The sequence below is a fragment of the Gopherus flavomarginatus genome, chromosome 10, assembly GCF_025201925.1.
Source record: "Gopherus flavomarginatus isolate rGopFla2 chromosome 10, rGopFla2.mat.asm, whole genome shotgun sequence".
In the NCBI taxonomy this organism is placed as follows: Eukaryota; Metazoa; Chordata; order Testudines; family Testudinidae; genus Gopherus; species Gopherus flavomarginatus.
In genome coordinates, this window is record NC_066626.1 from 48,521,016 (window position 1) to 48,538,777 (window position 17,762).

The 17,762-nt window shown below is 37.3% G+C and overlaps 1 protein-coding gene across 4 annotated transcripts in view; it reads left to right on the top strand.

Moving 5' to 3' along the window:
- The window catches only part of FAP (fibroblast activation protein alpha), a 53,963-nt gene that overhangs the window by 19,450 nt on the left and 16,751 nt on the right, over positions 1-17,762 (top strand). For 3 of the 4 annotated variants that reach the window (XM_050969236.1, XM_050969233.1, XM_050969232.1), the window contains exons 9-17: positions 2,050-2,204; positions 3,160-3,263; positions 3,598-3,733; positions 10,036-10,080; positions 11,714-11,818; positions 11,899-11,969; positions 12,750-12,803; positions 13,814-13,938; positions 16,542-16,589. In XM_050969236.1, coding sequence (XP_050825193.1) covers positions 2,050-2,204; positions 3,160-3,263; positions 3,598-3,733; positions 10,036-10,080; positions 11,714-11,818; positions 11,899-11,969; positions 12,750-12,803; positions 13,814-13,938; positions 16,542-16,589 — 843 coding nt within the window. The remainder of the gene's footprint in view (positions 1-2,049; positions 2,205-3,159; positions 3,264-3,597; positions 3,734-10,035; positions 10,081-11,713; positions 11,819-11,898; positions 11,970-12,749; positions 12,804-13,813; positions 13,939-16,541; positions 16,590-17,762) is intronic. The other variant, XM_050969235.1, reaches the window with a different exon arrangement.

A 17,762-nucleotide genomic window follows, 5' to 3' on the forward strand; every position in this document is an offset into this window, starting at 1 on the left:
AGAGTAGAATGTTTAGACTTGGTGAAAGGACATGTATTTTTACACATCATATAATCAATCTATGGATTTCACTGCTCCAGTAGGTCATGGAAATGCATTCTGTAGCTTTATTTTATAAAGGAGTGGGGAAAATGTTATGACATTTAATATCTGTAGTTGTACAAGTGGTGATAATGATACTAGTACCCAGACTTATTGCTTCAGGGCATAAATCATTTACCTGTCCAGATCAAGAAGGAATATCCTATCTTCCTCCCCGCTCAACCTCATGCATAGCATTGCATAAAAGTCCAGGTTCATTATTAGTTTCTGCCTTCTTCTAGCTAATCCCAGCACCTGACCAGATAAACCAGTGGTGCAGAATGAAAATCTTTTTTTGGTGTTTAGGAACAGAATGAATTGGCTTACAAAAATCAACAATGAACGAATTTGTTATGGTATTTTTCTGATAGGAAACATGGGCTTTTCATGTACTGCCCATAATTTATTTTTCCTCAGAGCAGTGCTTTGAATAAAGGGAGGATATTTTCCCATCAGTTTCCCCCTGATTCCCATGTTCACTACCCCTTCCTTCTCTCCTGATCACAGCCATAATTTTTTGCCTCCTTCAGACATAGTGACTGCATTTATGCTGTTCCAGTGGTTGGGACAGCCTCACAATTACTGTTCACTAGGTCCAATCCTTCATTTTCTTCAAAGTCTACTTCTAAAAGCAGTCCATGAAGCATTCCAGCTATAATGAACATTATTATGCACAGGATGATGTTAACCCTTCTTTATGTAGATACAGATCTGAACCATAGCACTGGATCTGAATACCCTCACTATTGGGAGTTTAAACATTGTGGCTTGGGCACATTTTTATAATGTATAAATAAAATTCTGGATTGAAACTTGCTTATATTTGGGGGGGATCTGAACTTTGCAGATAAGACTCATGTCCTTTTTATACTTATTTGATGGCAATGAAACCCAGTGGGAGTTTTGACTTCAATGCGAGCAGGATTTGGCTCTTAGGCTTCAATGCATCAAGACACTTAACCATATATATAACTTTAAGCATATGAACAGCTGACTTAAATGGATCTATTTGCATTGTAACCTTTTGTAACTTTTATGTTGAAATGTTCCCAATGAGTATTAAGTTGTTAAAGATAAGGGTGCAATAAAACATAATTTAGTTTTCAGCTTCTAGCCTCTAGGTTGGTTACAAAAAAATGTGTTTAGTAGATGACCACAAAGCAACAGTTTGAATGATAAAATTAAATGTTATTCAAAACAAAAATTATTAGTTACTCAAACAGGCGTGCACGTATAACTTGCACAATACTGCAATTATACTTACACTCAACAATGTATTAATGAGTGATCATCAGTCCACTGAAAGCAGAGTGAAGTCCAGCCTTATAATCCTGGAATCTAACGGTACCCATCTGATGTTCATTGGAGCTCTCCCTGGTAGTAACAAAACTACTCTTATAATACTAATTAACATTAAACCTACCCATTGCCACCTTCACATTTCTGCCAACTCCTGATTGGTTCTTTACATTACACATGATTTAAATTAACATCTGCACCAATGTCTTTCCCCTACCATCAATAATAGACAGCATTTTAATAAAACATTCACAATTTTTAAAAACACTCAGTAAAGTCCATGCTAAAGCCAGTCATAACTGAAACATAGCCACAAGATAGCCTTTGGTCATGTCCTCACTAACTTCAATTTTCCCATTTTACTATCTCCAATTTACCTCTAACTTTTCTCACACTAGTCATCTCAATTTTCCCTACTCCTCTATACTTAGACTAACTTAAACCAAAACCAAATTTCTACTTAACATAGACTACAGCGTGCAGAAGTTATTAATGTTCTTAAGTGCTTTGCAGAGTCAAGATCTTTCTTATATAGCACTGTTCTCTCGTTGAAGAATGATGAGTACACTGATGGCAAGATATAATTTTAGGTGCTATTTCTTTGTTAGATCATGTTGTTTTGTTAGATCATAAATGATGAGCTGTAACTAACATACACATTTTTTTTAGAGGAAATGCTTGCTGTGAAATATGCTCTGTGGTGGTCTCCAAATGGAAAGTTTATAGCATATGTAGAATTTAATGATACTGACATACCAGTTATTGAATATTCATATTATGGTGAGGATCAATATCCTAGAAAAATAACTATTCCATATCCAAAGGTATGTTGCTTATTTTAAATGGGTGCCATTTACTTCCCCTTGGTTTGTAAATGAGTTGTGGTGACTTTAAATAGAGACACCCAAAATGTGCATGAAAATTGTTTGTACTGCTGTGGAGCAGTGTTTAATCCTGGTCTCTCTTAGAATTAATTTAAGAAAGTAAACTTGAGCCCCAACCCTGCAAAGGCATAAACACGTGTATAACTTTACACACATGGGAGTAGTCCCAATGAAATAAATGGAACTACTCATGGAAGTACAGTTAAGCACGTGCATAAAAGTTAGGAGGATCTGGGCCTTACTTTGCTTTCCTACCTGATGTATCTATTGTGTTGCTTAACAATGTCTTTATCATAACATACTATATTGAAAAAGAAGCCTACATTGCACTGAGAAATAAGAGGATGTGAGATCTCAAATGTATTTAAATCCTTTAGGGGCCTGATCCAAAGCCCATTGACGTCAGGTCAGTCAGGTCCTCACTGACTTAAATAGGCTTTGGTTCAGGCCTTATATCTGTAGTTCCAAATATAAGGCCAAGTTGTTTGTTCTGTCTTGGAGATCTCCTATGACCCTAACTGGAGTCTTCTGCCCAAAACTGAGGCACTATACATTCTACATTGCACACTGGAGAGAAGAACTTCCACCTAATCTCATGTGTTCTACCCCCAAGCTATCTGGAGGGATGTTGAATTAGATAATTTGTTTTCTTCTTGATACATAAACTAATGCTAAGTGGAATAACAAACTGTCACAGTGAGTTACTCCAGATTTACACTAGTTTAAGTAAGATCAAAATCTGCCCCAATATGTTCAGTAATATCGATATTTCAAATATTTTAAATTCTTTAAAAAACTGATTGTTTTCTTGCAAGAAAAGATGTTAATTTTTTTAAATGGTAACTAATCCTCCCGAGCTTGATTTGAATAACCTGGTAATACATTTCCTTTGAAGGCTGGGGCTAAAAATCCTACCGTTAGAGTGTTTATTGTAGACACTACTAACCATGAAGGTTTAGTTCCTAAGGAAGTACCTGTTCCTGCAGTGATAGCATCAAGGTAGTGTGTTCTCAAATTCATCTTCTTTCCTTTTTCTTTCTGTTTAGTGTTAAATGATGGGACCTCTTATTTTCTTTTCTGGAGGTTCTGTTCTGTATGCTGCAGTTTCATATTTATGGATCTGGAGCTAATCTGAAGTTTTAGATACTGCCTTTACTGGTCCATACATTATGCAGTTCACAATCCTTGTTCACATAGGGCCGAATCCAGCACCATTGAAGTCAATGGGAGATTTTCCATTGTCTTCAATAGAGCAAAATTGGGGCCATAATGGATGCAATAGCAATAGCCCATTTGTATACTGTAATAACCAGCTTTCATTCTTTGTTTTTAGTGATCACTATTTCACTTGGCTCACTTGGGTAACAGATAATCGAATCGGCGTGCAATGGCTAAAGCGAATCCAGAATTTTTCTGTCTTAGCTGTATGTGACTTCCAAGAAAACTCCAATTCCTGGTACTGTCCAGAGGTACTGCACATTGAAATATATGCTTAACATTGTTGTGAAAACAAATTTACAGTTGAAGTTACAAAACTTTGAACATAGATTCACAGATTTCTGAGGCCATAAGGATCCATTAGATCATCTAGCCCAATGGCTCTCAATCTTTCCAGACTATTGTACCCCTTTCAGAAGTCTCATTTGTCTTGCATACCCCCAAGCTTCACCTCACTTAAAAAACTACTTGCTTACAAAATCAGACAAAAAGATACAAAAGTGTGTCAGCACACTATTACTGAAAAAATTGCTTACTTTCTCATTTTTTACCATATAATTATAAAATAAATTGACTGGAATATCAATATTGTACTTACATTTCAGTGTATGGTTTATATAGAGCAGTATAAACAAGTCGCTGTCCATATGAAATTTTAGTTTGTACTGACTTTACTAGTGCTTTTTATGTAGCCTGTTGTAAGGCAGATATCTAGATGAGCTGATGTACCCCTGGAAGATGTCTGCATATCCAGGGGTATCTGTACCCCTGGTTGAGAACCACAGATCTAGCCTGACCTCCTGTATAATGCAGGCCATAGAGCTTCCCCCAGTTACCCCTGTATTGAGCCCTATCATATGTGATTTATTAAAGCATATCTTCCGGAAAGGTATTCGTCATGATCTGAAAACATCAGGAAATGAAGAATCTTCCACTTTCCTTGGTTGTTTGTTCCATTAGTTCAGTGGTTTTTAACCTGTGGTCTGCGGATCCCTGGGGGTCCACAGATTACGTCTAAGATTTCCAAAGGGGACCACACCTCCATTCAAAATTTTTTAGGGTTTCACAAATGAAAAAAGTTGAAAACCACTGCATTAGTTAATCACCCTCACTGTTAAACTAAATACAGTAACTCCTCACTTAACGTCGTCCCAGTTAATGTTGTTTCATTGCTGATCAATTAGAGAACATGCTCGTTTAAAGTTGCACAGTGCTCCTTTATAACATGCGTCCGATGAAGTGGGTATTCACCCACAAAAGCTTATGCTCCAATACATCTGTTAATCTTTAAGGTGCCACAGGACTCTTTGTTGCCTTATAACATTGTTTGGCAGCCTGCTTAGTCCACTGCTTGCAGAAAGAGCAGCCCGTTGGAGCTAGCTGGTGCGGGCTTGGAACCAGGGTCCACCGGCAGCCCCCCATCAGGCAGCCCCCCATCAGGTGTGTGGCAGCCACCCAGAAGGCTATCAATTGCCAGGCAGTTCAGCTGTCCCTCCCTCCACAGCCATGTGCTGCTCCTGCCCTTTGCCTTGGAGCTGCTCCCAGGAGCCTCCTGCTCGCTGGGAGGGGCGGGGTGAGAGGAGGGAGAAAAAGGGGTTCTAACGTCAGAGTGTCCTGCCTCCCCTGTTCCTTTACCCCATCTCCAATGCACAGTGGGGAGACACAACAGGGCTCAAGAGGGAGGGAGCTTGCTGGCAGCAGCTGCTGTCTCAACTTGCTGATCTAATTAAAAAGGCAGCGTACTTAGAGTGGGGTTGGTGTACTTAAAGGGGCAATGCGAGTCTCTCTCTCACACACGCACACACACACACACACACACACAAACACACATGGTGTGTGTCTGTGTCTGTCTGCCGTGGTGTCTCCCTCCTTCCATTTGTGTTGCCTTGTAGAGTGTGAGGTTACATTAACAACAATGTGTTACCCCTTGAGGGCTCAGCCGTGTGCTAGTTCATCATTTAGCAGTAAGTCATTCTCTGGGAAATATCCCTCCCTCTTCCACCCTCTGACTCCACCACCTCAACCAAGCTTCACAATCATCATTGCTGTGTACAGTATTAAATAGTTTGTTTAAAACTTATACATACATATGTATAAGTTTTAAACAAACACTTTTATTTGTTTGTTTGTTTGTTTGTTTGTTTGTTTGTTTGTTTGTTTGTTTGTTTGTTTGTGAAAAAAATTTCCCTGGAACCTAACCACCTATATTTACATTAATTCTTATGGGGAAAGTGGATTCACTTAACATCATTTCATTTAAAGTAGCATGTTTCAGGAACATAACTACAATGTTAAGCGAGGAGTTACTGTAAGTAATAATTTAGAACTAATGGTGAATTATTTCATGATACTGTGACACCTTTGCAAAGTAAATAAATAAATAAAATCTAGCTACAAAGCGAAAAACCAAATTGTCAGTACTGTGTTTTCAAAGAGTTTAAATAAAACACAAAACAGATATCCACTAACTTCAAAACTATTGGGTTTAATTCTCTTTATTTCTGAGCCAGGAGATCTCCTCACACGGAAGAGCCTAATTGTGTAAAAAATGCATCCAATTTATGTGCTTTGGAAGTTTATGTTAAGGCTGTATTTGAGTCACTAAATTACTTCAGTTGGAATAGTTCAAAACTATGTACATTAAGATTGAGAGGAAGACGTACAGAGATGAGAGAGCTGTGGTCAACATTTCTCTGATAAATTTCATACAGATGCTCCCAAAAATGGTTACACTGAAGTGCATTAATTTCAGTATGCAAGTCACATTCATGCTCCTGCAGTCAAAAGTCTCTCATAATGGGCATAAATCTTGTTTCTAGAGATTATGTTAAACCATCCATAAATATTCACTTCAGGTTGAAGCTTAGGGTATATAGAATCAAGCAACCAATTTTATACAGGAAGAAGTTTTTTTGTCTGTTTTATACAATTAGTTTTGTTATTTTATATAATTCAAATATAAAGGACATGACATTTCAATTTACTCAAATGAACTTTACAAATTATATGTACAGCAGATATTGCTGAGACTTTAAAAGGATGTTAAGTTTCAATCCTGCAAAGCTTATGCATGCAAGTAACTTTTCACACATGAACAGTTGCATTGGGACAATTCAGACACAGTAATGTAAAGTTATTCATATGCAATTTGCAGATCAGGGTCCTATAAGTCAGTGGTTCTCACCAGGGGTATATGTACCCCTGGGGGTATGCAGAGGTCTTCCAGGGGGTACATCAGCTCATCTAGATATTTGCCTAGTTTTACAACAGCCTACATAAAAGGAACTAGCAAAGTCAGTATAAACTAAAATTTCATAGACAATGACTTGTTTATACTGCTCTATACACTATACACTAAAATGTAAGTACAATATTTATATTCCAATTGATTTATTTTATAATTCTATGGTAAAAAAGAGATAGCAATTTTTCAGTAATAGTGTGCTGTGACACTTTTGTATTTTTGTGTCATTTTATAAGATTTTAAGTGAGGTGAAACTTGGTACGCAAGACAAACGAGACTCTTGAAAGGGATACAGTAGTCTGGAAAGGTTGAGAGCCACTGCTATAAGCAATTTTACATTTCCAAAAAAGGCCATCTTCATTATATAACAGATTTAATCAGATTCTCCTTAATATTGAATGTGTGTCCCATCAGTAAGAGACATGTGTTTTGAGGATTAAAGTTTATATAGAAAATTGAAAGTATTTAGAAACATCAAGGGATTAAGGGGTCTACCAGCAAGATGTTGATCATTCTGGCCTTGATCCAGGAAAGCACATAAGCACATGTGCTTAACTTTAAGCATGTAAATGACTTCAATAGGACTAATTCCATGTTAAAGTTAAGCATGTGCTTAAGTGCTTTGCTGGATTGGGGCCAAAGTGATCAGCATCTTGCAGGATTGTGTTCACAATCCTTGTTTAATTATGTTGATGCTTTCATAATACTTTGTTTATACAGTTACACAGTGCTTTTATCATATTAAAGTTTGCACAAATGGCCAATTGAAGGCGTGTGACCAGATGGGAGTGCTGCATTAGCTCTATTTGTCCTGAAGAAGTGCATCTCTGTGCATTTCCATGGGCAAAAACAGTTCCATCTCTGCTTTGTTTTCAGATTAAACCAAGGGCATAAAGTACAATTAATGTGCTGTGCTTTATGCATTTGAAAATAATATATTTTACTAGTAATTTCTAAAGCCCTGATCCAGCAAACACTCATGCATGTGTTTATCTTTTATTTATGTGAATAGTCCCATAGAAGCCAATTTGATTTCAATGGAACTACTTGTGTGTGTAAAAGTTGTGTGTGTGTTTGCAGGACTGAGGCCTATGAAAACATGTTGTTGTGAGCCGGAGGCTTGCAAATAATACTTAAGCATTTGAGTAACTTTACACATAAGAGTGGTCCCATAGGAGTCCATGGGATTACTTGTGTGAGAAAAGTCACACACATGCTCACGTATTTGTGGGCTCAAGGCGTTAATTAAAAAAAGAGGCAAATAAATCAGGAATGCAGAGGTAGAGCTTTACTTACATCCTTAAGTCTTTGGAGGTTTGGCCCTTACAAACGGTTGCTTATTTCATAAACAAAATTGTTTTGAACATTTTCTATTTGGCATTGATTTAAAGTTTTTCTTCAGAATGCATAGATGTAAATATGCCTTTTTAAGCACAGGCACTTAAATAACTTTGCTCACATGAGTAGTCCCATGAAAATTGCTCATATGCTTAAGCACTTGCTGATCAGGCCCTAAGCTGTGAGCTGACTGTAAGATGCCAGTAGGCAGAATTGCACAAAGTTAAATTGAATGTTATTTTACTTGTAGACTTATTAACTTGAAAAATGTTACCCTTTCTGTTTGCATTTTTCCTATTAATAAGAAACAAAGCCAAGCACCTGAGTTAACTATTCAACAGAGTGCTGCATAAGGATTCCATCTTGCAAGGTGTTGAGTGCTCCTCTGAGGTGCTGAATGCCTTCAACCTCCACCAAAGTCAGTGGGAGTTAAGGGTGCATAGCACCTTGTAGGATTGACAAGAGGAGGAAAAGTCACAATTCTGAATGTTAATTGAGACACTACATTAAGGATAAGAAATGCAAAATCTTTTCTTCTGAGAGCTAATTTGGGTGTGTGCATTTCACAGGGCTCCAGACTGTGAAGAACTGTTCCATTAAATGAACAGTTAAAAAAAAACCCCTCATCTAAAATTAAAAAAACTTACAAATTTATTGCATGCAGAATTGTTAGCATTAACCAGTAAATAATTTAGTTCCATCTAACAATCAGGACATTACAGTCAGCTGTGAAAAATTCATTAGAAACTATTGGAAATGCATTAGAAACTTTCGAAGTTAAACACAAATCAAAGCCTAAAAATGTAAAAGGATCATTAGAGCTAGTAAAATAACTGATCTGAATACATTCTAAATCTGTACAAGCCATTTTTTAAAGGTCAACACGAAAAATATTATAAAGGCCTAAATCCTGAAAATCCTTAGTGATATGAGGACTTCCAGATGCCCACATTTTCAAAAGTGACTCGTGATTTTCAGTGTCTAAATTCTACACATTAATCCTTAATTCCAATTCTTGTGTACCCAATTGAAACACCTTAGAGAGGTTGAGCACCTGTTATGTTAAAATCCAGTCACATTATGGTATCTCAAGTTGGGCACCCAAATATTGAGATGCCCAAAATCACTAGTCACTTCTGAAAAATGCAACCATTGATTCTATAAATATGAATTATGTTAAAAGAGGAATATACTTTAATTGACTTTAGTGGGACTATTCATACAAATTAGAGTCCCCAGAATCTCTCTGCAGAGTAGTGAAGAGTTTTCTCTCCAGACTGCTGAGAGTTCTAATGCCATGGAGGAAGCAGATCAGATTCTGATCTGTTATATTGCTGTGAAGCTAGAGTTACTCCACTAAATTAAATGGAATATCTCTGCATTTACAAATGTGTAAATAAATGAATCCAGAATATGATCCTATGCGTTTAGCCTCTGCCAGAGGAGAAAAGGAGAAAGAATTCCCCATTGCTCATCAGTGTCCCATTGTGCTTGGGTATAAAAGGCTCCTACAACAGTGTGATCTGATGTAGCTTATGTGCTACAGTATATAAAGTCTATTAGAAAAGTTCAAGTGTAAATTTGAAAATGAACATAAAATACAGGCTCCATTCCTCAGCTGATGTAAATCAGCATCACTCCATTGAAGTCAGTGGAACTATGCCAAATTACCCACATTTTTAACATTAATAGTCCTGAAAGGATTGATTTTTAATGAAAAATTAACTGAGATAAAATAGCCATTAATTCTAGCTTTTATTGATTGTTATGATACAAAAATTTTGTCAGATATCCTTCTAGGTTTCCTGGAATGTGTTATTTTAGGAGTGATTTGAATTTAGCCTTAAAATCCTTCTACAGTGTCAGTTTGCAGTTCCATATTTATTTGAAGAACTTTTCTCTCTGTGAATAAATTGTGCTCTTCTCTTTCCTACACAACCTAAAGGTTTTGCCCTTCATTTTGTTTTTCAGAATCGGCAGCATGTAGAAGCGAGTCAGACAGGATGGGCTGGTGGAGTAGGGTTTTTGTTGTCTTTTACTATGATTTAATGAAAAGCTACAATAATTTACTTATCTTCACAATAATGTTGGAAATATGAATAAGCTGGCATCATACTGTGTCATGGAATACATATATGTAGAACACTACACCTGATGCATTTTAAGGCTGGGATTTTCAATGTGCCTGAGGGAGGTAGGTGCCCATCTCCCACTGACTTTGCAAATCTCAGTCTTAATGACTTTGGGCTATACTGAAGTTATGGAAATCACATCCACATAAGTGAGAAGGAACTAAGTGCACAGTGCCAGGAGTGGCTGCAAGAGGCATTCTGCTGGCAGAGGATGTAGATAAAGAAAGTTCCTTTGGCATCACTGGGCAGCTCCTATTCATCTGGACATATCTATAATTAATATATTTCTGAAATGTAAACAGTGTTTTCAGAGCACAATTTTAGTGATAAGTGCTGCTCTTCTTCACCAAGAGAGAAGCTTTTGAAGCCAGAGACCAGAAACCTGTGGGTAACTGATACTTGCTTTCAACTGAAAATACATCAATATAAATATCTATGTCCAATAGTTTTCACAGCATTCGGATATCTATCTATCTATCTATCTATACATACATACATAGTTTCTATGTCCTATATATATGTCTATTACTCCTCAAGCATGGCAAGGTCAATTACCAAGATTCAGTCAAGCAGTGTCTGGGTCTTCTTACACTGGTCTTAATTGAAAACTTCAATTTGCAGTACACACAGTCCTATTATTTGAGATAAATACTATGCACCTACAGGGATAAGACACTTTGTTTAATCCCCTTTTCCTTACCTTCACTTTTGGATTAATGATGTTGGGTTGCTATAAGAACTAATAGAAACTGCACAAAATAATTTTGCTTTATTCTCTATGGGGGGTTTCATGGTTTAGGATGATTAATAATGGAATACAGAACAATTTAGCTCTGGGGTCACAGGTTCAAATACAGCTCAAGTCAACAGTGTTGGAAAGTCATAGGATCTAATGAGTATCTGGTGGCATATGTGAAATGGGTTGGTGGCTTCAGACCATTTTCTATGAGACCATTTTCTCTTATTTAAAAAATAAAAATCACAGTTGGAGTAACTGGCTCCCTTGTTAACTGTCTCAGCAGAGACCAAGGTTTGAGCAGGATTAGAGATTGAACTGTCTTTATACCCCAACAGTACTGAAACATATTGGTGGGCAGAGTGGAGAAGCTTGGACAGCCTCTGCCCCATGCTTGTGTATAAACAGAAAACTTTAGTCACCAGGACTATTAGTCCGAGCACCTTTCACAAACACTAATTTTATTCAAAAACTTTTATTTTTAAAAATCACCAACTCTGACTATAATTAAAAAATGACTAAATTAAAAAATTGATCAAACCCAACACACACACACACCCCCACAAAATAATCCCCCCTGCATGAAGCAGAAATCGTGTGTACATGTTGGCAGGCATTGTGACCAGTTACCAGTTAAGAAATTTGACAAAATGTACACTGTGATAAAAAGAAAGGACAGTTAAAGCACTCTCTGGTTGCTTTAATGTACATATTGTAAACTGTGCATATTATAAACTGCTCTAAAAGCCTGGTTGTTTTTGTTTCTGTTCCTTTGTTTCAGTTCTTCGTTTCAACACCATATTTTACTTCAGATACCACTTCCTACTACAAAATTTTTAGTGATAAGGCTGGTTATAAACATATTCATTACATCAATGGCTCAGTGGTATGTCAAACAAAGAATTATCCTCAGTAATTCCTATATTGTAAGTTCCTGAAATAACCTTGCAATATCTTGTTTTATAGGAAAATGCAATACCAATTACAAATGGACAATGGGAGGCGATATACATTTTCAAAGTAATGGATGATGCAATGTAAGTATTCTACAGAGCACAGCCTGTTGTTTATGTGCTATTTGCTGTCCGTAAGAAAGTACTACAATTATATTGATTTTTTCAGGGTTCCATTAGTCTCATTGGACCCTGATATTCAAAGGGGTAGGTGCCTGAGACCTGTGCAATTTTACTAGAATTACCACAGCTGTGTACAGAAATCAGGTATTTGGGTATGCACATGGCTATAGTTAGCTATGGTGGAAATACCCAGTCTGTGGACACAGCTATAGTAAATTCTCTGTACAAATATGCACATTTTTGTACACAGGGGCTTCTGAAAGACCTTTTGAAAATCAAAGTCCACCATTTTTTTCTAATAATTTTTAGGCCTCTATTCAGCAAAGAGCTAAAGCATCTTAACTTTAAGCATGTGAGTAAACCCATCACCATTCATCAGGACTTCAGTGCTTAGGGCTGAGCAGTTATGCTTAGTCCTCTGTTGTACAGATGGATCTATACATTACATCTAGTTGATCAACTAACACCTGGGAAGTAGGATGAAGTGATTAAATTTCATGGTTCATTTGCCATCGTCTCAGGATTTGAACAAAGGTTGTGAGGGATGAAAAAGTAGAGTGCTTAACCCACTGTTACATCTTGATAACCCCCCCATACACACACACACCAAAAAAGTCAAAATCCAAATTCTAGTTTAGTTAAATATAACTTTTCAAGTAGGCTTCTGATTTAGGATGCTCAATACTAATTCACAGCTTATGATTTCATGGACTACTTAATAACAAACAAATTAATTCATAGATTCTATTCAAGCAATGAATTTGAAGGCTATCCAGGGAGAAGGAATATATACAAGTAAGTTCATATCAAACTTTTATAAATATTGATTAAATTAATATCAGATGGATCTGGGTTTATATCATATAAAAGAGAATTCTACACAGTCAGAAACAGTTTCAAAATTTTAAGAGTAAATATCAAGAAGTTCTTACCTAAAATTTGAATTGGGCTGTTGCACAGCATATGCGGGTATCTTGCAATGAATAGATCATATGTATTACTATATTTAAAGTGACCATGCATTTTGGAGGGGCACACAACATTGGGATACAGTTTCAAAATGTGGCCCCCATTTGTGTATATATCACTTCCAGGTACATTTTGATACTATCATGTATATGTGATAGACTTGTATGTGTAAATCACCTGAACACATGTGTGATAGTGCTAAAAATGCATTTGCAAGTGTTTTAACTGCAATTTGCAGACACAAACAAATGGAGGCAGAAGCAGGGTCTAGTGGATAGGGCACTGGACTGGGACTCAGGAGACCGGCTTCAATTCCCAGCTTAGCCACAGACTTCCTGTCTGACCTTAGGAAAGTAATTTAACCTATCCCAGTGGTGGGCAACCTGCAGCCCACAGGCCGCACACAGCCCGCCAGGGTAATGCACTGACGGGCTGCAAGACAGCTTGTTTACATTGACCATCCACTATGAGATGCCATGAGAGCAAAATCCGTTAATAATAAATGTGAGGCACTCTGATTCTATGGTGATGAGGGCCATATTAGTACCTGAAGGTCTAAATAGACAGGCCACATTGAAGACTTTGAAAATACAATCCCAGAAATACTAAGCATATATCTGAAAGTTGGCATTGGGGAGGGGGGAGAGGAATATTGTCTGAATCATACAACTATTGTTTAAAAATATTGAAAAACTGTAAACCATTGATTAGAAAGTGTAATTTAAATGTGACGACTTTACAATATAGCTGTTTTGGAACAGGTGGGGCAGCATTATGTTGAAAATGTACTTCAAAGCAATATGATATTGTATCATTTTGTTTTCATTTCCTCCTAGAATTAGCATTGGAAGCAATCCTCTAAGGAAACAATGCATTACTTGTAATCTAAGGAAAGAAAGGTGCCAGTATTATACAGCAAGATTCAGTGAAAATGCTAAGTATTATGCCCTAGTCTGTTATGGTAAGTATAGTATGTGACCAAACAAATTCTAAGTTGTATTTTCAAGGGAATGTGAGCTAAATGATGATATTTATTCCAGGCAATATTCATTTAGTTGATAGAAGACATTTTAAACTGAAAAATGTTGGTTGCCAAAAATTGTGAAAAAAAATGTTCTCAGTTGCTGAAAACCAAAGTATTTTTGTTTTTTGGATTTCAGTTTTTTTACAAAAACCTAAAAAAAATTGACTAAAACAAATTTGTTAAAATATTTCACAGGAAAAAAAATTGTTTCCTGATGAACTTCAGCCTTTCTGTTTCATTATTTGGGTACCAGCTTATCTGTACTTTGATTCTAACATAGAAGGCCAAATCCAGTTGTGGCACAAGCAGATGCAACTCCCACTGAAGTCATTAAGACCTGAGCCTGCTTATATTAGGGCTGAATTTGACCCCAAAAGTGCTGACAGTTTTCTAAGTGATGTAGTTTTTTACAATACATATTAAATTTCTGAAAATAAATGCAGCAAGACACAGGGATAAATATGAGACCTTTGAAATTGCTCTCAAGGCAGAAGTGGGTGAAATCTTGGTCTATTGAAATCAATAGAGATTTTGCCTAGACCTCAGTGGGCCAAGTTTTCACCTGTTGTCAGGGCACTGTAAATAATGGACAACATATAATATAAAAATTCCAAGGCAAAAAACTGTACATTTCATCCTTCACAATCCTATATGCAGTGTAGCATCTTTTGTTACCATCTTTCAGAATATGAACTAAATGTTCAGCTGTACAAATAATAAAAACCCCAGCCACTGGAGCAAATGTAACAGAATGATAACATCTCTCAATCATCCTTGCCAAGAATATTTGATATTGTCATCACCACATGCAATCCACTCACCTTAGCAAATGTGATGTGACATGTTCTCAGAAGCCCATTTCACATTGTTAATTTTGAGTTCACCTTATGTAATGGCACCTTAGCTATTAGCTGGATGTCACCTTATCTACAGGAAATAAATGCTTTTTGTGGGGTTTAAAAGTTACCTTCCTCCCTAGAGCTTTGTTGTTTGGTCAAGAACCCATTTCCTAAGCAGTGCTTTTGACATAATGTGTGTGGCAGTGACTCCTATGTTATGCACTAGGAACCCCAGAATTGTGCAACCTTGCCTTCCCCCTTATGCCTGTATCGCTCACAGCTCCCAGCCCAGTACAGTATAATTTAATACAGAAACCTTTGTATTTTTATATTTTGCTACTAAATTGAATTTACATTCCCACAATTTTTCATTGTGCCACAGATTTTTCTTTTAAAAATATATCACAGCATTGTAGACGGTATGAAGATATGATGGAGACTTGGACAGATTGGTAGGGGACATTGGGGCTTTTGGCACCAAGACTAGGTGGGAAGCTAGTCTGGTTAACAATCAGTCATTCATTCATTATGTTGCTCATGGAGCATAGAGTGCACACTTCAGATCACCCATTTCCACAGAACCCAGTCTCCTGTCAGTGTTGTGGCCTGCTCTATAGTAAGACTGAGACAGGTGAGGTTAGAAGCCATGACATCCCTCCAGCATGTGCGAGGCTGCCCTTAAGGTCTTCTCCATCCAACTTTTGTTGGATCAAATGCATAAAACTGGTGGGCTGCTATGGACTGTGGCATACAGAGCAGATGTCCAAGCCACCTGAGCTGGCATTGAGTCACTTGGGAAGACACTGGAGGCTGGTTGGTATGATGTTTGGCATCCTTGTTTGTATCATGAGTATCTTGACTCCATTGTTAGGGAAGGAAGCTGCCTTGGTGACATGAAACCTTGAATCAACAAGGCTGCGGGTGTTATGCTCTTTGAAAACTTCTTTGGTGTCAATGCCACGTATCAACTTGGACTACGATATGTATCCATCAAACAGTAGTGGCTTCTATCTTTTTGTATGGATCTGAAACCTGGGTCACTACTGAGACACAAATGCGCCAGCTGGACACTTTTGACATGAAACATCAATGACGTATTGGGCATATGGTGATTTCATCACATTTGGTTAACAATGATAACATTTAAAGTGACATCCTTAGGCTTCTGAGCTGACATATAATGGAGATGGCTTGGGATAGTTCACACTTTTTCTTAGAGCATTGTTTCAGACTGTCTGCAGACTCAGGCAGAGAGCACTTTGTGGAAGTTCAGTTCACTTTTTGAAAATATTCAGTGCAACTGTAAGATTTATTTATTTTTAAATGAAAGCTTGGATTCTGAAGCATAATTACGCAGCAATTTTCAAAAGGAGGGCAATTATACTGTCATTTGATGTTGCTGTATAATTACACTATGGTAACAGCTATTATTACACTTGTTAGTAAGACATTTTCAAAGAGAGTGTTCACTGTTTTGTGGTGTAGGTGCAGGGGGATGGACTAGAAGACCTCTTGAGGTCCCTTCCAGCCCTACATTTTTATGATTCTATGAAAAGGAAGTTATATGCAAACATCCAGTCAAGAAAATTCAAGTAATCTGACAGACCTTATCATTGATATTTTAATAGTAACTCTTCTCTTCAAACCAAGTTATGTTTCAAAGGATATACAACTTTCTTTCTCTTTTAATTCTCATTACAGGTCCGGGCATTCCTATTTCCACTCTTTTTGATGGCAGCAATGACCGAGGTACTGCAAATATTCTGCATATTTCTTTTTTTATCCTGAATATTTACTAAATAAATCCCATTAGTCTCTATTTAGACTTGCACTAAAGATACTTTTAACTCTCTTTGAGGGTCAGATTCAATACCCAGATTCTTTCATATTACATTGTGAAATTTGGATTTACTGTATTTTTATTGTTGAATCCAGCCCTGAATTTTACATTGCTATAAATAGTGGGTATACTGAGCATCGGTAACTCCCAGTGAGTCAAATCTTGAGCTCAATACACCATTTCTAGTCAACCCTTAGTTACGCACACTGCCACTGACCTGCATTTTGCCTGAGCAAGGGTTGACTGGAAATTGTGTGAGGAATCCAAAAGAAATGTTTGGAGCTGGAAAAGATTGTTCCATTCCCACCACATGTGCTTTTGTTCTCTAGCTATGTTCTTCCAACTCCTACTTCTGCAAAATCTATACATGAATTGCCACTTTTATCTGCCCATTAAGGATCCCTTCTAATTTCCCCAGCAACGAGCACAGTCTGTATGAAATGGTGAACAAAGTGTTGAATGCTCAATATGGCACTCTGATATCTCCTTGTGCCTAGGAAACAAATGTTTAATTTCATGGACTTTTACCTTTGCCTTCACCGGGCCTTGCTCAGCCATGCTGCAGAAAGAACCTGTTCAAGCTGCTTTCTTTTGTCTTTGTAAGGATAATTATGTAGCCAGTTGTTTTAGTCATCTTTGTGCCACTTGGGCTAATTGCTTTCTTCTTAGGTGACCATGACAATGTTTGTCTTGGACTAGGCTGCAATTGCATAAGAGGGGCAGCAAATCCATTTTCATTGTGGTTGGCAGGTATCTGACCACACATCACCCATGAATTAAAATGGGAGTTGTGCAGGTAAATTCACGTACACCAGACTGGAAGGTTACCTTGGATGGTCTAGCAGTGGACAAACTTCAAAAGATTTGGACCTCTAGTTTGGTTTGGTTCCAACATCAGGATGGTATTTCAGCCTTTATCCAAGCTATTCAAAATTCCTGGATCTGCAAAACTGGCCTGGACATTCACAATAACTGGCTTTCTTGAAAGAATTCTGGTATTTCCTGTTCCTGGTCAACCTGTATTCTTCTGGCATTACTGCAGTCACAGAACCAGGAAGCGTTTTTCAAAAATGTAAAATGAT